The sequence below is a fragment of the Oncorhynchus clarkii genome, chromosome 17 (assembly GCF_045791955.1).
Source record: "Oncorhynchus clarkii lewisi isolate Uvic-CL-2024 chromosome 17, UVic_Ocla_1.0, whole genome shotgun sequence".
NCBI lineage: Eukaryota > Metazoa > Chordata > Actinopteri > Salmoniformes > Salmonidae > Oncorhynchus > Oncorhynchus clarkii.
This window is the reverse complement of record NC_092163.1, coordinates 83697956-83718715: the sequence shown is the minus strand read 5'-3', so window position 1 is coordinate 83718715 and position 20760 is coordinate 83697956. Positions and strand designations below refer to the sequence as shown.

The 20760-nt window shown below is 43.5% G+C and overlaps 1 protein-coding gene across 2 annotated transcripts in view; it reads right to left on the bottom strand.

Moving 5' to 3' along the window:
• The window catches only part of LOC139371469 (stabilin 1), a 300518-nt gene that overhangs the window by 238131 nt on the left and 41627 nt on the right, over positions 1-20760 (bottom strand). For both annotated transcript variants that reach the window (XM_071111910.1, XM_071111908.1), the window contains exons 15-27: positions 19907-19960; positions 18347-18427; positions 17157-17309; positions 17000-17062; positions 16422-16514; positions 15520-15606; positions 12247-12358; positions 11017-11203; positions 9114-9207; positions 7337-7495; positions 3574-3669; positions 1126-1221; positions 843-890 (exon numbers count right to left, since the gene is read on the bottom strand). In XM_071111910.1, coding sequence (XP_070968011.1) covers positions 843-890; positions 1126-1221; positions 3574-3669; positions 7337-7495; positions 9114-9207; positions 11017-11203; positions 12247-12358; positions 15520-15606; positions 16422-16514; positions 17000-17062; positions 17157-17309; positions 18347-18427; positions 19907-19960 — 1323 coding nt within the window. The remainder of the gene's footprint in view (positions 1-842; positions 891-1125; positions 1222-3573; positions 3670-7336; positions 7496-9113; positions 9208-11016; positions 11204-12246; positions 12359-15519; positions 15607-16421; positions 16515-16999; positions 17063-17156; positions 17310-18346; positions 18428-19906; positions 19961-20760) is intronic.

Here is a 20760-nt window from a genome sequence, read left to right as displayed (position 1 = left end):
AGAGACTTACCCAGAAACACTCACAGCTGTAATGACTCTTAGAGACTTACCCAGAAACACTCACAGCTGTAATGACTCTTAGAGACTTACCCAGAAACACTCACAGCTGTAATGACTCTTAGAGACTTACCCAGAAAGACTCACAGCTGTAATGACTCTTAGAGACTTACCCAGAAACACTCACAGCTGTAATGACTCTTAGAGACTTACCCAGAAACACTCACAGCTGTAATGACTCTTAGAGACTTACCCAGAAAGACTCACAGCTGTAATGACTCTTAGAGACTTACCCAGAAAGACTCACAGCTGTAATGACTCTTAGAGACTTACCCAGAAAGACTCACAGCTGTAATGACTCTTAGAGACTTACCCAGAAACACTCACAGCTGTAATGACTCTTAGAGACTTACCCAGAAACACTCACAGCTGTAATGACTCTTAGAGACTTACCCAGAAACACTCACAGCTGTAATGACTCTTAGAGACTTACCCAGAAACACTCACAGCTGTAATCACTGCCAATGGTGCTTCTACAAAGTATTGACTCAGGGGTGTGAATACTTACGTAAATTAGATATTTCTGTATTTAATTTTCAATAGATATGCTAAAATGTCTAAAAGCATGTTTTAACTTTGTCATTATGGGTTATGGTGTGTAGATGGATGAGAAAATGATATACTTCATCAATTCAGGCTGTAACAACAAAATGTGGTATAAGTCAAGGGGTATGAATACTTTCTGATGACACTGAATATGATGTGCAGAAATACAAATACATCTTAAATGATATGGAGAGAGTTAGAGCCAAAAGAAAAGTAAAAAAAGATAGACAGCTACAGACCTGTATCAGGCGGTAAAAACCATACAGATTGGTATTCATGTCCAGTTCCTAACAAACAAAACAAGTCAGCACAATAACAGTCAGTGAAACAGTACCAAAACGCAACCTGTCTAGGTAAGGCAGGGGAAGCACACAGAAGGAAACCCTACCTGAATTTGTCCAACGAACACTTTTTGTTTTTTTGTTTTCCGTTGCAATTTTACTTGCTACGGTGCAAAACGTTTTGCAACAGTGTCAGACTAATGAATACAACCCCAGGTACCACAGGTATGGTATAGCCTACCTCTAGCATCGTCCCGTAGCATGTGACTCCGTCTCCAACGTACCCTTCTGGACAGACACAGATGATGTTTTCTCCATCCGCTGACTTACACTTAGCCTGAGGACGTCAAACCACAACAACACTTTACTACGCATAAAGGACTCTAGGAAACCTAGGTGGGCTGAACAAGGCAGGCTCATATACATTATCCTTAGGTGGGCTGAACAAGGCAGGCTCATGTACATTATCCTTAGGTGGGCTGAACAAGGCAGGCTCATGTACATTATCCTTAGGTGGGCTGAACAAGGCAGGCTCATGTACATTATCCTTAGGTGGGCTGAACAAGGCAGGCTCATATACATTATCCTTAGGTGGGCTGAACAGGGCAGGCTCATGTACATTATCCTTAGGTGGGCTGAACCAGGCAGGCTCATAAACATAATCCTTAGGTGGGCTGAACAAGGCAGGCTCATGTACATTATCCTTAGGTGGGCTGAACAAGGCAGGCTCATGTACATTATCCTTAGGTGGGCTGAACAAGGTAGGCTCATGTACATTATCCTTAGGTGGGCTGAACAAGGCAGGCTCATGTACATTATCCTTAGGTGGGCTGAACAAGGCAGGCTCATATACATTATCCTTAGGTGGGCTGAACAAGGCAGGCTCATATACATTATCCTTAGGCGGTCTGAAAAAGGCAGGCTCATATACATTATCATTAGGTGGGCTGAACAAGGCAGGCACATATACATTATCCTTAGGTGGGCTGAAAAAGGAAGGCTCATATACATTATCCTTAGGTGAGCTGAACAAGGCAGGCTCATATACATTATCCTTTGGTGGCTGGTAAGAATCAAGCTAGAAGGAACATGATAAAGAGCGGCAAATATCAGACAATCTGAGAGGAGATGGAGGTTTAAAACAGACAATCTGATAGGAGATGGAGGTTTAAAACAGACAATCTGATAGGAGATGGAGGTTTAAAACAGACAATCTGATAGGAGATGGTGGTTTAAAACAGACAATCTGATAGGAGATGGAGGTTTAAAACAGACTATCTGAGAGGAGATGGAGGTTTAAAACAGACTATCTGAGAGGAGATGGAGGTTTAAAACAGACAATCTGAGAGGAGATGGAGGTTTAAAACAGACAATCTGAGAGGAGATGGAGGTTTAAAACAGACACAATCAATCTGAGAGGAGATGGAGGTTTAAAACAGACAATCTGAGAGGAGATGGAGGTTTAAAACAGACAATCTGAGAGGAGATGGAGGTTTAAAACAGACACAATCAATCTGAGAGGAGATGGAGGTTTAAAACAGACACAATCAATCTGAGAGGAGATGGAGGTTTAAAACAGACAATCTGAGAGGAGATGGAGGTTTAAAACAGACAATCTGAGAGGAGATGGAGGTTTAAAACAGACACAATCAATCTGAGAGGAGATGGAGGTTTAAAACAGACACAATCAATCTGAGAGGAGATGGAGGTTTAAAACAGACAATCTGAGAGGAGATGGAGGTTTAAAACAGACAATCTGAGAGGAGATGGAGGTTTAAAACAGACAATCTGATAGGAGATGGAGGTTTAAAACAGACAATCTGAGAGGAGATGGAGGTTTAAAACAGACAATCTGAGAGGAGATGGAGGTTTAAAACAGACAATCTGAGAGGAGATGGAGGTTTAAAACAGACACAATCAATCTGAGAGGAGATGGAGGTTTAAAACAGACAATCTGAGAGGAGATGGAGGTTTAAAACAGACAATCTGAGAGGAGATGGAGGTTTAAAACAGACAATCTGAGAGGAGATGGAGGTTTAAAACAGACAATCTGATAGGAGATGGAGGTTTAAAACAGACAATCTGAGAGGAGATGGAGGTTTAAAACAGACAATCTGAGAGGAGATGGAGGTTTAAAACAGACTATCTGAGAGGAGATGGAGGTTTAAAACAGACTATCTGAGAGGAGATGGAGGTTTAAAACAGACAGTCTGAGAGGAGATGGATGTTTAAAACAGACAATCTGAGAGGAGATGGAGGTTTAAAACAGACACAATCAATCTGAGAGGAGATGGTGGTTTAAAACAGACAATCTGAGAGGAGATGGAGGTTTAAAACAGACACAACAGCTTATGCAAAACGGCATTCCAGTCTATTCCAAAAACACTATACGGCTCTGTCCCAAGTGTCACCCTATTACCACAGGGCTGTGGTCTAAAGTAATGTTCTATGTAGGGAATAGGGTTCCACAGGGCTGTGCTCTAAAGTAATGTTCTATGTAGGGAATAGGGTTCCACAGGGCTGTGGTCTAAAGTAATGTTCTATGTAGGGAATAGGGTTCCATAGGGCTGTGGTCTAAAGTAATGTTCTATGTAGGGAATAGAGTGCCATTTGGGACATACACACAAATACAATACATTACTTTGTGTGGGGATAAAAGGTGACACTTAAATTAAAGATATATACGAACCAGAGAATGGCATCCTCCGTTGTTTTTCTGACAAGGGTTGATGAGATCACAGACTGTCCCATCTCCCATGTAACCCCTCATACAGGTACACTCACTCTGAGAACACAAGAGACGGACAGACAGACATGTAAACCCCTCATACAGGTACACTCACTCTGAGAACACAAGAGACGGATGGACGGACGGACAGACAGACAGACAGACAGACAGACAGACAGACAACCCCTCTTACAGGTACACTCTGAGATCACAAGAGACAGACTTTGAGGTACTAGTAGTAGTTGAAGAGACAGACTTTGAGGTACTAGTAGTAGTTGAAGAGACAGACTTTGAGGTACTAGTAGTAGTTGAAGAGACATACTTTGAGGTACTAGTAGTAGTTGAAGAGACAGACTTTGAGGTACTAGTAGTAGTTGAAGAGACAGACTTTGAGGTACTAGTAGTAGTTGAAGAGACAGACTTTGAGGTACTAGTAGTAGTTGAAGAGACAGACTTTGAGGTACTAGTAGTAGTTGAAGAGACAGACGTTGAGGTACTTGTAGTAGTTGAAGAGACAGACTTTGAGGTACTAGTAGTAGTTGAAGAGACATACTTTGAGGTACTAGTAGTAGTTGAAGAGACAGACTTTGAGGTACTAGTAGTAGTTGAAGAGACAGACTTTGAGGTACTAGTAGTAGTTGAAGAGACAGACTTTGAGGTACTAGTAGTAGTTGAAGAGACATACTTTGAGGTACTAGTAGTAGTTGAAGAGACAGACTTTGAGGTACTAGTAGTAGTTGAAGAGACAGACTTTGAGGTACTAGTAGTAGTTGAAGAGACAGACTTTGAGGTACTAGTAGTAGTTGAAGAGACAGACTTTGAGGTACTAGTAGTAGTTGAAGAGACAGACTTTGAGGTACTAGTAGTAGTTGAAGAGACATACTTTGAGGTACTAGTAGTAGTTGAAGAGACAGACTTTGAGGTACTAGTAGTAGTTGAAGAGACAGACTTTGAGGTACTAGTAGTAGTTGAAGAGACAGACTTTGAGGTACTAGTAGTAGTTGAAGAGACATACTTTGAGGTACTAGTAGTAGTTGAAGAGACAGACTTTGAGGTACTAGTAGTAGTTGAAGAGAGACTTTGAGGTACTAGTAGTAGTTGAAGAGACAGACGTTGAGGTACTAGTAGTAGTTGAAGAGACAGACTTTGAGGTACTAGTAGTAGTTGAAGAGACAGACTTTGAGGTACTAGTAGTAGTTGAAGAGACAGACTTTGAGGTACTAGTAGTAGTTGAAGAGACAGACTTTGAGGTACTAGTAGTAGTTGAAGAGACATACTTTGAGGTACTAGTAGTAGTTGAAGAGACAGACTTTGAGGTACTAGTAGTAGTTGAAGAGACAGACTTTGAGGTACTAGTAGTAGTTGAAGAGACAGACTTTGAGGTACTAGTAGTAGTTGAAGAGACAGACTTTGAGGTGCTAGTAGTAGTTGAAGAGACAGACTTTGAGGTACTAGTAGTAGTTGAAGAGACAGACTTTGAGGTGCTAGTAGTAGTTGAAGTATAAAATGTCATTATCCGTCAAAGGGATAAATATACACTGACTTCAATAAACATTAGGAACATCTTAATATTCAGTCGCATCCCCTTTTGCCCCCAGAACAGCCTCAATTAGTCATGGCATGGAATCTACAAGGTGTCAAAAGCATTCCATGGGGTTGCTGGCCCATGTTGACTGAATTTGGGATAAATCATTCACTAAACCTCAACTAAATCTCGTAATAAAAATTGTGGAAATTGAGCAAGTTGAGGTGACTAAACTGCTTGGATTAACCCTGGATTGTAAACTGTCATGGTAAAAACATATTGACACAACAGTAGCTAAGTTGGGGAGAAGACTGTCCATAATAAAGCGCTGCCCTTCCTTCTTAACAGCATGTCATGACTCTCCTGTGAGGATCCAGGTTACAGTGGGTCAGCTCTACAGCACCCTCTCTGTCCCACAGAGGGAGGGATGGAGGTATGGTGCTGGACAGTTTTATGACGGTATTAAATACAGTGTAGGAACTGTCTCTCCCTGACCATGCAGGATTGAGGGGAAAGAACCCTTTTGATACATGGAGATTCCTCCTGCCAAAACTACAACATCCAAGGTTGGACATTGAAACAATATTTCTAACGTAAATAATGTGGGAAATGGTCAGGAGGGACTTAAAGAACAATCATGTCAAATAAGTTGTTGTTTTGTGATATCATTAAGGACAGTATAACCAAATAATGGTAACTCTACAAATGTATACATCCAGGTTATACATCTAAATGTTGTGGAACTTATATGATTAAATATTAAACTCTTTGTGAGAAGATGAAAAGTGAGTTTAGCCTTCTAAATGAGATAATTGTTTTTCAACTAAAGTTTTAGCCAGTCTGTAATCACGCCCATTTGAGCACAGACATTATGCCAAAAAGATGGGGGCTTATAAAGGACTCCTAAAGAATTAACATATCAAAATATGCCAGGTTGACCTCTGGAAGATCTATCCTAACAGACACTCTGAGACCAAGACGTTACGACTACAAAGCACATGGTGACCTCTGGAAGATTTGCTCTAACAGACACTCTGAGACCAATAAGTTACGACTACAAAGCACATGGTGAACTCTGGAAGATTTGCTCTAACAGACACTCTGAGACCAAGAAGTTATGACTACAAAGCACATGGTGAACTCTGGAAGAACTGCTCTAACAGACACTCTGAGACCAAGAAGTTACGACTACAAAAGGACATGGTGTCCTCTGGAAGATCTCTTCTAACAGACACTCTGAGACGACTACAAAGCACATGGTGACCTCTGGAAGATATGTTCTAACAGACACTCTGAGACCAAGAAGTTACGACTACAAAGCACATGGTGACCTCTGGAAGATATGTTCTAACAGACACTCTGAGACCAAGTACGATAGTTGAATTCCTTTGTCTCTCCTTCCCCCTCTCTTTCTTCCCCCACCCCCTTTTCATTGTGTAACAAGCCATCATATCGGGTTAGTCCACTAGGGACTTTTCATTGTGTAACAAGCCATCATACAGTGCCTTGCGAAATAATTCACTCCCCTTGGCATTTTTCCGATTTTGTTACATTACAACCTGTAATTTAAATATATTTTGATTTTGATCAAAAATTACTTGTTTAAATTATTTTTTAAAAATCCAAACGGAAAACTTGAGCGTATATGTTTTCACCCCCTTTGATATGAAGCCCCTGAATAAGACCTGGTACAACCAATTACCTTCAGAAGTCATATAACTAGTTAAATGAAGTCCACCTGTGTGCAATCTAAGTGTCACATGATCTGATCTGGAAATACATCCACAGGTACACCTCCAATTGACTCAAATTATGTCAATTAGCCTATCAGAAGCTTCTAAAGCCATGACATCATTTTCTGGAATTTTCCAAGCTGTTTAAAGGCACAGTCAACTTAGTGTATGTAAACTTCTGACCCACTAGAATTGTGATACAGTGAATTATAAGTGAAATAATCTGTCTGTAAACAATTCTTGGAAACATTACTTGTGTCATGTACAAAGTAGATGTCCTAACCGACAAAACAATAGTTTGTTGACAAGCAATTTGTGGAGTGGTTGAAAAACAAGTTTTAATGACTTCAACCTAAGTGTATGTAAACTTCCCATTTCAACTGTATTTGATGCTGGCGATGGTATTACCCGTTAGACCAGCCTCAGGCGCTAGCAGAAATCTGTTTAGCAGCCGAACCATACATACCTGTCCTGGTCCTAGAGACTTGCAGTCTGCATCCTTATGGCAGCCACCTCTGGTCTCCAGGAGACAGTTGTCCACCTCAGTACAGATCAGGCCGTCTCCTGTCCAGCCCTCGTTACAAACACATGACACGTTAGCTGGCCCTGAGTTCTCGCACTGGGCCTGAGGAGAGAGATGGACATACAACACACTACACGTTAGCTGGCCCTGAGTACACACACTGAACCTCAGAGGAGAAGGGTATGATAACACACTGGCCCTCAGAGGAGAGGATATGGTAACACACTGGACCTCAGAGGAGAGGATATGGTAACACACTGGACCTCAGAGGAGAGGATATGGTAACACACTGGACCTCCGAGAGGATATGGTAACACACTGGACCTCAGAGGAGAGGATATGGTAACACACTGGACTTCAGAGAGGATATGGTAACACACTGGACCTCAGAGAGGATATGATAACACACTGGACCTCAGAGAGGATATGGTAACACACTGGACCTCAGAGGAGAGGATATGGTAACACACTGGACCTCAGAGGAGAGGATATGGTAACACACTGGACCTCAGAGAGGATATGATAACACACTGGACCTCAGAGAGGATATGGTAACACACTGGACCTCAGAGCAGAGGATATGGTAACACACTGAACCTCAGAGGAGAGGATATGGTAACACACTGGACCTCAGAGAGGATATGGTAACACACTGGACCTCAGAGGAGAGGATATGGTAACACACTGGACCTCAGAGAGGATATGGTAACACACTGGACCTCAGAGGATAGGATATGGTAACACACTGGACCTCAGAGGAGAGGATATGGTAACACACTGGACCTCCGAGAGGATATGGTAACACACTGGACCTCAGAGGAGAGGATATGGTAACACACTGAACCTCAGAGGAGAGGATATGGTAACACACTGGACCTCAGAGAGGATATGGTAACACACTGGACCTCAGAGAGGATATGGTAACACACTGGACCTCAGAGGAGAGGATATGGTAACACACTGGACTTCAGAGAGGATATGGTAACACACTGGACCTCAGAGAGGATATGATAACACACTGGACCTCAGAGAGGATATGGTAACACACTGGACCTCAGAGGAGAGGATATGGTAACACACTAGACCTCAGAGCAGAGGATATGGTAACACACTGGACCTCAGAGGAGAGGATATGGTAACACACTGGACCTCAGAGAGGATATGGTAACACACTGGACCTCAGAGGAGAGGATATGGTAACACACTGGACCTCAGAGAGGATATGATAACACACTGGACCTCAGAGGAGAGGATATGGTAACACACTGGACCTCAGAGGAGAGGATATGGTAACACACTGGACCTCAGAGAGGATATGGTAACACACTGGACCTCAGAGAGGATATGGTAACACATTGGACCTCAGAGAGGATATGATAACACACTGGACCTCAGAGAGGATATGGTAACACACTGGACCTCAGAGAGGATATGGTAACACACTGGACCTCAGAGAGGATATGATAACACATTGGACCTCAGAGAGGATATGATAACACACTGGACCTCAGAGAGGATATGGTAACACACTGGACCTCAGAGGAGAGGGTTATTATAATACACCAATACGGTTAACGTCCGTTATTAACTATTCCCACAACCCGATTGAGAGATTCCTGTAATCAGGAAGGACTAAACAGGAAATCCACATGGGCCTTAGTAAAAAGTTGTGCACTAAATAGGGAACAGGGTGCCATTTTGGTGGGGTCCTGAGTCTTACGTTAACATCACAGCCTCCTCTGTCAGCCTTCAGGCAGGGGTTGACCAGGATGCAGGAGTGTCCATCTCCTTCATACCCCGACATACACTCACACCTGTCACACACAGGGACACACACACATGTTAATAATAGAGATATAGATAATAATAACATTATTATTATTAATAACATAGACAGACAATAACATAGACAGATAAATTGAAGAAACACACACACATCTGTTACACACACACATTTGTTACACACACACACACGCACGCACGCACGCACGCACGCGCACACACACACACACACACACACACACACACACACACACACACACACACACACACACACACACACACACACACACACACACACACACACACATCTGTTACACACAGGGAAACACACACACACACAGACACACACACACACACACACACACAACTGTTACACACATGGACACACACTCACACACACACACACACACACACACACATTTGTTACACACAGACACACACACACATTTGTTACACACAGACACACACACACATTTGTTACACACAGGGACACACACACATATGTTAGACACAGGGACACACACACACCTGTTACACAGACACACACACACATATGTTAGACACAGGGACACACACACATATGTTAGACACAGGGACACACACACACCTGTTACACAGGGACACACACATCTGTTACACACAGGGACACACACACACACATCTGTTACACACAGGGACACACACACATCTGTTACACACAGGGACACACACACATATGTTAGACACAGGGACACACACACACTAGTTATGGGGTAAAACATCTATAACGTTACACTACTCACACAGGCCCTTTAAAGCACTGAAAGAGGCCCCTTGGAGCACTGACTGAGTCCAACTAGAGCACTGACTGAGTCCAACTAGAGCACTGACTGAGTCCAACTAGAGCACTGACTGAGACCCCTTGGAGCACTGACTGAGTCCAACTAGAGCACTGACTGAGTCCAACTAGAGCACTGACTGAGTCCAACTAGAGCACTGACTTAGTCCAACTAGAGCACTGACTGAGTCCAACTAGAGCACTGACTGAGGCCCTTTAAAGCACTGACTGAGACCCCTTGGAGCACTGACTGAGTCCAACTAGAGCACTGACTGAGGCCCTTTGGAGCACTGACTGAGGCCCTTTGGAGCACTGACTGAGGCCCTTTGGAGCACTGACTGAGTCCAACTAGAACACTGACTGAGACCCCTTGAAGCACTGACTGAGGCCCTTTAGAGCACTGACTGAGGCCCCTTGGAACACTGACTGAGGCCTTTTGGAGCACTGACTGAGGCCCTTTAGGGCACTGACTGAGGCCCCTTGGAACACTGACTGAGTCCAACTAGAGCACTGACTGAGGCCCTTTAAAGCACTGACTGAGGCCCCTTGGAGCACTGACTGAGGCCTCTTGGAACACTGACTGAGGCCCCTTGGAGCACTGACTGAGTCCCTTTGGAGCACTGACTGAGGCCCTTTAGAGCACTGACTGAGGCCCTTTGGAGCACTGACTGAGGCCCTTTAGAGCACTGACTGAGGCACATTAGAGCACTGACTGAGGCCCCTTGGAGCACTGACTGAGGCCCCTTGGAGCACTGACTGAGGCCCTTTGGAGCACTGACTGAGGCCCTTTGAAGCACTGACTGAGGCCCCTTGGAGCACTGACTGAGGCCCCTTGGAGCACTGACTGAGGCCCTTTAGAGCACTGACTGAGGCCCTTTGAAGCACTGACTGAGGCCCCTTGGAGCACTGACTGAGGCCCTTTGGAGCACTGACTGAGGCCCTTTAGAGCACTGACTGAGGCACATTAGAGCACTGACTGAGGCCCTTTGCCTAGCAATAAGTAAGCTAAGTAAGTAATACTGACGTGGTGTGGCTGCCGGTGAAGCTGCAGAAGGCGTGGACATGGCAGTGTTCAGAAAGACCATCAGAGTTACAGGCCTTAGCCTCCTTATCACAGTAGTCTCCAGAGTAACCCTCCAGGCAGGAGCCCCCTCTACATGCACCCTTACTGCCTGGGCGGTTATCACACACACCATGGAGACAGCGGCAATCTGGAGACGACGAGGGGGGGGACAAAGAGAGGAAAGAGGTGAGACAGAGAGCGGGGGGAGGGGGGAGAAAGAGGAGAGAGGGAGGGACAAAGAGAGGAAAGAGGGGAGGCAGAGAGAGGGGAGGGGGGAGAAAGAGGAGAGAGGGAGGGACAAAGAGAGGAAAGAGGGGAGGCAGAGAGAGGGGGAGGGGGGAGAAAGAGGAGAGAGGGAGGGACAAAGAGAGGAAAGAGGGGAGACAGAGAGAGGGGGGAGGGGGGAGAAAGAGGAGAGAGGGAGGGACAAAGAGAGGAAAGAGGAGAGACAGAGAGAGGGGGGAGGGGGAGGAAGAGGAGAGAGGGAGGGACAAAGAGAGGAAAGAGGGGAGACAGAGAGAGGGGGGAGGGGTGAGAAAGAGGAGAGAGGGAGGGACAAAGAGAGGAAAGAGGGGAGACAGAGAGAGGGGGGAGGGGGGAGAAAGAGGAGAGAGGGAGGGACAAAGAGAGGAAAGAGGGGAGACAGAGAGAGGGGGGAGGGGGGAGAAAGAGGAGAGAGGGAGGGACAAAGAGAGGAAAGAGGGGAGACAGAGAGAGGGTGGAGGGGGGAGGAAGAGGAGAGAGGGAGGGACAAAGAGAGGAAAGAGGGGAGACAGAGAAAGGGGGGAGGGGGGAGGAAGAGGAGAGAGGGAGGGACAAAGAGAGGAAAGAGGGGAGACAGAGAGAGGGGGGAGGGGGGAGGAAGAGGAGAGAGGGAGGGAGAAAGAGAGGAAAGAGGGGAGACAGAGAGAGGGGGGAGGGGGGAGAAACAAGATAAGGGTTTTTAAGTCAGATTTGACCATGATTTTTAATCAAGGAGAGAAATGTGAAATGGCCCTTTCTATGGTGCACCAGCTCCATATGGGGATTAGATACAACAGGACTGGGTAAATTATATTTTACTGTGTCCCAAGTGGCATCCTATTCCCTATATAGTGCACTACTTTTTTTTTGGGGGGGGGGCGGGGGGCGTGGTCAACAGTAGTACACACTATAGGGAATAGGGCACTATAAAGTGTAACTCATACCCACCCTGGTCACACTTCTCTCCGTGTTTGTTGGGGTCGGAACAGATGTGACAGGCGATCCCCTTGAAGCGCTCCTCGCAGCGACACGACCCGTTACCATGGATACCATCAAAACACTACACACACATAGAAAGGTCACAGGTCAAAGACATGGAGACAGGACGTGATGATGGTTAAAATGGTATGCGTTTCAAGTTTCAAAGTCTATTCACCATGTGCATAGGATACAACAGGTGTAAAACAGTACAGTGAAATTATTTTATTGAGCTCTTTCCCTCAATGCAGTAGTGATAATAATATAGATAGTAATATAGATAACAATAGAGGTAAAAATAATCTAGATAGTAATATAGATAGTAATATAGATAATAATAATATTATAGATAATAATAATAATAATATAGATAGTAATATAAATAATAATAATATAGATAATAATATAGATAATAATAATATAGATCATAATATTATAGATAGTAATATAAATAATAATAATAATATAGATAATATTCTAGATAATAATAATATAGATAGTAATATAAATAATAATAATAATAATATAGATAGTAATATAAATCATCATAATAATAATAATATAGATAGTAATATAAATAATAATAATAATAATATAGATAGTAATATAAATAATAATAATAATAATATAGATAATAATAATATAGATAGTAATATAAATAATAATAATAATATAGATAGTAATATAAATAATAATAATAATATAGATAATATTCTATATAATAATAATATAGATAGTAATATAAATAATAATAATAATATAGATAATATTCTAGATAATAATAATATAGATAATAATATAAATAAGAATAATAATAATATAGATAGTAATATAAATAATAATAATAATAATAATATAGATAGTAATATAAATAATAATAATAATAATATAGATAATAATAATATAGATAGTAATATAAATAATAATAATAATATAGATAATATTCTATATAATAATAATATAGATAGTAATAATAATAATAATAATAATAATATAGATAATAATAATATAGATAGTAATATAAATAATAATAATAATATAGATAATATTCTAGATAATAATAATATAGATAATAATATAAATAATAATAATAATAATATAGTCCTTTTGGTGATTGACCATTCTTGATACACATGGGAAACTGTTGAGCTTGAAAACCCCAGCACCGTTGCTGCTGTTTTTTTTGTCTTGTCCATTCACCCTCTGATTGGAACACAGACACGATCCATGTCTCAATTGTCTCAAGGCTTAAACATCTATCTTTAACTGGTCTGCTCCCCTTCATCTATACTGATTGAAGTGGATTTAACAGGTGACATCAATAAGGGGCCACAGCTGTCACCTGTATTCACCTGGTCAGTCTATGCCATGGAGGAAGCAGGTGTTCATAATGTTTTCTACACTCACTGTATACAGCAGTCACAGTAACACATGGAAACTCTCAGGAGGTAGAAGGGTTAGCATTTGACCATCAGGTATTCCACGATTGGAGAATAATCGGTGGAGACTTCCACTATAGACTGATATTACAGACTGAGACTCTAGACAGACTATATACTGAGACTATAGACAGACTATAGACTGAGACTATAGACAGACTATAGACAGACTATAGACTGAGACTATAGACAGACTACAGACAGACTATAGACAGACTGAGATTATAGACTGATATTAGAGACTGAGACTATAGACAGACTATAGACAGACTATAGACTGAGACTATAGACAGACTACAGACTGAGACTATAAACAGAGACTATAGACAGAGATTACAAACAGACTACAGACCAAGACTACAGACTGAGACTACAGACTGAGACTACAGACTGAGACTACAGACTGAGACTACAGACCGAGACTACAGACTGAGACTACAGACTGAGACTACAAACAGACTACAGACTGAGACTACAGACTGAGACTACAGACTGAGACTACAGACTGAGACTACAGACTGAGACCACAGACCGAGACTACAGACCGAGACTACAGACTGAGACTACAGACTGCGACTACAGACCGAGACTACAGACTGAGACTACAGACTGAGACTACAGACTGAGACTACAGACTGAGACTACAGACTGAGACTACAGGCTGAGACTACAGACCGAGACTACAGACTGAGACTACAAACAGACTACAGACTGAGACTACAGACTGAGACTACAGACTGAGACTACAGACTGAGACTACAGACTGAGACCACAGACCGAGACTACAGACCGAGACTACAGACTGAGACTACAGACTGCGACTACAGACCGAGACTACAGACTGAGACTACAGACTGAGACTACAGACTGAGACTACAGACTGAGACTACAGACTGAGACTACAGGCTGAGACTACAGACCGAGACTACAGACCGAGACTACAGACTGAGACTACAGACTGAGACTACAGACTGAGACTACAGACTGAGACTACAGACTGAGACTACAGACTGAGACTACAGACTGAGACTACAGACTAGTATCTACTGAGCTAGAGTCTGCAGTCACATGTTATTGTTGATGAAGAGACAGACCCCTTTTAGAAAATGCTTGGTAAACAACGTGTAGATGAACAGTGAAATGCTGACTGACGGGGCCTTTTCCAACAATTCAGAGTTAAAGATCATTACAATAGAAATAATGACACAGTGAATAACGAATGTCCCTGAATCCACTGTCCGCTCGGTGAATGGAGAATCCAGCCATGGAGGGGGTTGTCCGAAAGCAATGTTTCAGCAAAAAAACGGAGAACATTGCAGTTACGAGAGTCTCGTTGATAGCATATCCGCGATCTGAGGTCTTCCGTCTTATTTTTCAAAGTGACTAGGAAACTGGGATGGACGAAAGTGGTGGCTGGTTTTCCCTTCACCTTGGTCTCACTTAGCTCTCCTTCCTCTTTTCCACTGGCGTTTCCTGTTGGGCAGCTCGAAGATTGGGTCGGAGGTACACAAAGAGGCCATGAGTCGAAGTCAGATGAGTCGAAGTCGAAGCCAGAATTGCGGTTAGTAACTGCCTACCTGATGTTCAAAAGTTTTTGTAGATCATAAGAAAATATTGCTGATACATTGAAGATAAACGGCAAATGAATTTAACAAAATTGCAAAGTTGGGTCGGCGTTCGTAAGACAGTAACCAAACAGTATGGCTCTTTCTTTCCATCTTGTGTGTGTGTGCGCATGCGTGAGTGCGTGCTTGTCAGACTGCTGAGAGAACGACTTGCTAGGCAGATAGAGTCTTTTACTTACAGTGCCTTTGCCATAACAGGGTGTCTGGAAACCTCCTGTACACGTTTTACACTCAGGTCCATAGAACCCACTGCAACACTCTGCTCGCTGAAACTCAACAGAATCAAATCACTCACTGAGACTGCAGGGTTTCAAACGCACCCTATTCCCTGTGTAGTGCACTACTTTTGACCATGGCCCATAGGGACCGATAGGGCTCTGTAGGGCTCCACATGACTCCATAGGGCTCCATAGGGCTCCACAGGACTCCATAAGGCTCCATAGGGCTCCGTAGGGCTTAATAGGGCTCCATAGGGCTCCGTAGGGCTCCACAAAGCTCTGGTCAGAAGTAGTGAACTATTTAAAGAATAGGGTGTCATTTGGTCCGCAAGTCTGTTGTCATCCTAACCGAAACTATGTGTTAACATCATGTTTGTATTTAATCTCTTTCTTTACTTTATTCTTCAGAAAGAAGATATTGCTATAAACATACCAGACATATCATTCTCTCTCTCTACATGATGAATGAAAAAGATACAGGAAATGAACCAAGAGCTGAACCAGGAAATGAACCAAGAGCTGAGCCAGGAAAAGAACCAAGAGCTGAGCCAGGAAATGAATCAAGAGCTGAGCCAGGAAAAAACCAAGAGCTGAGCCAGGAAAAGAACCAAGAGCTGAGCCAGGAAATGAACCAAGAGCTGAGCCAGGAAAAGAACCAAGAGCTGAGCCAGGAAAATAACCAAGAGCTGAGCCAGGAAAAGAACCAAGAGCTGAGCCAGGAAAAGAACCAAGAGCTGAGCCAGGAAAATAACCAAGAGCTGAGCCAGGAAAAGAACTAAGAGCTGAGCCAGGAAAAGAACCAAGAGCAGAGCCAGGAAAATGAACCAGGAGCTTAACGAGGAAAAAGAACCAGGAGGACTTACCTCAATAGTAGTGTTGCAGTATTTAGCACAACCTTTATTGAGCGTGGGGTTGAATGGATATGCCTGATAGTCACAATCCTTCATGTGACTATGCTGTGGTACAGAAACAACAATAAGTACCGTATCTTATTAGCAACAGAAGAGGGTCGTTACCTAACAGGGTCGTTACCTAACAGGGTCGTTACCTAACAGGGTCGTTACCTAACAGGGTCGTTACCTAACAGGGTCGTTACCTAACAGGGTCGTTACCTAACAGGGTCGTTACCAACAGAACTAATATAAATAGTTGTATCCTGTGCAGGCATATGACAAATAAACATTTCATTAGATTTGAGTGTAGACAAATCATTACAAATATGTGTCATTGTTTATGTAGCTGGTATTTAAAAATGAGTAAGAACTACTTTGTATAATGATACAGGCCATGAGCTGAATAGAGATCCAGACATAGAGCCACACTCAAAAAGATGTAGCAGAAGCTTAGGATCTTTTCACTGCATCAAGGATAGCAGGCACAGGTCTTTAACAGCCAGCCACCTTCATGAGAGGAATAGAAAACATTGCTGTGATTATTTTACCAGTTCTATGCTTCCCTCGGGGCAATGTGACTCATAGAGATAGCTGCACCTCACACACGGGCCCTGGAGAACGGACACACAAACAACATCACAATGCCACAGTCATTTTTCAATTAGAATAGACTAGAATAGAACAGAACAGAATGTTTCCACCTACCACAATGATTTTGTTCTCTGTGACATCACATCTCTTAGGCAGGATGGGGACGATCGAGGGCGGGACTAGAACCCCGTCAATCATATGGATCACTCCATTGGATGCCATAATATTAGTAATCTGAAGAGGTTTCCCGCCCAGCAGCACCAGGCCCTGTCAGACACAATGGAGATGTCCTTAAAAGGGAACTTCAGAATTGTATAATTTATGATAGATGGTTTTTAATCCTGAAAGTGATCCAATGTCTCTAACATTATGTTATAAAATAGTGACCCTCCCCTTTAACAAATCACAATGAAATTACAATTCAAGTAAACAGTAAAGCTCATGATCAACCTATCCTTTAGTTATCCCTTTTAGATTCAACACTATTTTATAGAAAAGACCCCGGTGTCTCCCAAATGGCACCCTGTTCCTAATATAGTGCACTAATGTTGACCAGGGCCCTATGTGGAATAGGGTGGAATAGGGTGTAGTACTAATGTTGACCAGGGCCCTATGTGGAATAAGGTGTAGTACTATGTTGACCAGGGCCCTATTCCCCAGTACTGCTGGGGAATAGATAGTAGTACTACTGTTGACCAGGGCCCTATAGGGAATAGGGTGTAGTACCACTGTTGACCAGGGCCCTATAGGGAATAGGATGTAGTACTGCTGTTGACCAGGGCCCTATAGGGAATAGGGTGTAGTACCACTGTTGACCAGGGCCCTATAGGGAATAGTACTGCTGTTGACCAGGGCCCTATAGGTAATAGGCATCCTACACAGGGCAGTGTCCCCAATCACTGCCCTGGGGCATTGGGATATATATTTTTTAGACCAGAGGAAAGAGTGCCTCCTACTGGTTCTCCAACACCACTTCCAGCAGCATCTGGTCTCCCATCCAGGAACTGACCAGGACCAACCCTGCTTAGCTTCAGAAGCAAGCCAGCAGAGGTATGCAGGGTGGTATGCTGCTGGCACTACTGCTGACCAGGGCCCTATTGGGAATAGGGTGTAGTGATACTGTTGAGCAGGGCCCTATAGGGAATAGGGTGTAGTGCTACTGTTGACCAGGGCCCTATAGGGTGTAGTGCTACTGTTGACCAGGGCCCTATAGGGAATAGGGTGTAGTACTACTGTTGACCAGGGCCCTATAGGGAATAGGGTGTCACTTGGGAAGCATCCCGTCTTGAAATAGCAGAACTTACATCGTTGGTGAGGTTGACTAGTAGGATCTGATTGGCCATAGTCTGAATCAGACCCATGCTTGCCAGCTGGTCCACGGTCAACTACAGAGATAGAATCAATAATTAATAGCTGTGCTCCATAGGCAAGGAGCGTAACAGGAAGTAATAGCTGTGCTCCATAGGCAAGGAGCGTAACAGGAAGTAATAGCTGTGCTCCATAGGCAAGGATCGAAACAGAAAGTAATAGCTGTGTTCGACTCAGTAACTCCTAATCAAATGTATTTAGGTGCAGGGGTCCAATGCTAGTTTAACTGGAAACTGGAATCCATCACTCACTGTGGTAGTGTTAATGTTTTAACGTTGTTTAACAGTAGCAGAGATTATTTAAGAATTTACACGTTTTGGCAACAAGCATTTAGAGTTTTAAACATGTCTGTTTGAGTGGAGCCCATTTTAAAGGGTGCATTCAGAAAGATGTCCTCATCAACAACATGATAAGTTTTGTACAATTTTGTAAATTGGTTTTTCACGTCGGATATCGGGGTTCAGATCCCACCTGTAACATGTAAAGTGTTTTTCCATGCTGGAGACCGGGGTTCAGATCCCACCTGTAAAGTGGGTTTCCATGCTGGAGACTGGGGTTCATATCCCACCTGTAAAGTGGGTTTCCATGCTGGAGACTGGGGTTCAGATCCCACCTGTAACACGTAAAGTGGTTTTCCATGCTGGAGACCGGGGTTCAGATCCCACCTGTAACATGTAAAGTGGGTTTCCATGCTGGAGACCGGGGCTCAGATCCCACCTGTAACATGTAAAGTGGTTTTCCATGCTGGAGACTGGGGTTCAGATCCCACCTGTAAAGTGGGTTTCCATGCTGGAGACCGGGGTTCAGATCCCACCTGTAAAGTGGGTTTCCATGCTGGAGACCGGGGTTCAGATCCCACCTGTAACATGTAAAGTGGGTTTCCATGCTGGGGTTCAGATCCCACCTGTAACATGTAAAGTGGGTTTCCATGCCGGAGACCGGGGTTCAGATCCCACCTGTAACATGTGAAGTGGTTTTCCATGCCGGAGACCGGGGTTCAGATCCCACCTGTAACATGTGAAGTGGTTTTCCATGCCGGAGACCGGGGTTCAGATCCCACCTGTAACATGTAAAGTGGGTTTCCATGCTGGAGACCGGGGTTCAGATCCCACCTGTAACATGTGAAGTGGTTTTCCATGCTGGAGACCGGGGTTCAGATCCCACCTGTAACATGTGAAGTGGTTTTCCATGCTGGACACCGGGGTTCAGATCCCACCTGTAAAGTGGGTTTCCATGCTGGAGACCGGGGTTCAGATCCCACCTGTAAAGTGGGTTTCCATGCTGGGGTTCAGATCCCACCTGTAACATGTGAAGTGGTTTTCCATGCTGGAGACCGGGGTTCAGATCCCACCTGTAACATGTGAAGTGGTTTTCCATGCTGGAGACCGGGGTTCAGATCCCACCTGTAACATGTGAAGTGGTTTTCCATGCTGGAGACCGGGGTTCAGATCCCAACTGTAACATGAGCTCTTGTAACATGTGGTAAAAGTGCTTACCGCAGCCTGGGAGTAGATATGTTGTTTCAGTAGCTCTTGAAGCTTGTTCTGGGCCTTCAGAGGGGGAGAACAGAGAACATTGAACAGTTTCACACTGGGAATACTGTAGGGCCACTGGGAATACTATAGGGTCACTGGGAATACTATAGGGTCACTGGGAATACTGCATGGTCACTGGGAAAACTATAGGGTCACTGGGAATACTGTACGGTCACTGGGAATACTGTAGAGTCACTGGGAAAACTGTAGGGTCACTGGGAATACTGTACGGTCACTGGGAATACTGTATGGTCACTGGGAATACTGCACAGTCACTGGGAAAACTGTAGGGTCACTGGGAATACTGCATGGTTACTGGGAATAATGTAGGGTCACTGGGAATACTGTACGGTTACTGGGAATACTGCATGGTCACTGGGAATACTGTAGAGTCACTGGGAATACTGTACGGTCACTGGGAATACTGTAGTGTCACTGGGAATACTGCACAGTCACTAGGAAAACTGTAGGGTCACTGGGAATACTGTACGGTCACTGGGAATACTGCATGGTTACTGGGAATACTGTAGGGTCACTGGGAATACTGTGCGGTCACTGGGATATCACTAGTATTCACATCACATTCACATCACATTACTGTGGATTAAAATACAGCTTCCCAAATGACACCATATTACCTTTATATCGTTTTACTTTTGAAAATAGTATATATAGTATAATATAGCATCGACAGTAGTAGTAAATGACATCCTATATATCAATATATACAGTGAATTCGAAAAGTATTCAGACCCCTTCACTTTTTCCACATTTTGTTACGATACAGCCTTATTCTAAAATGGATAAAAGTGTGT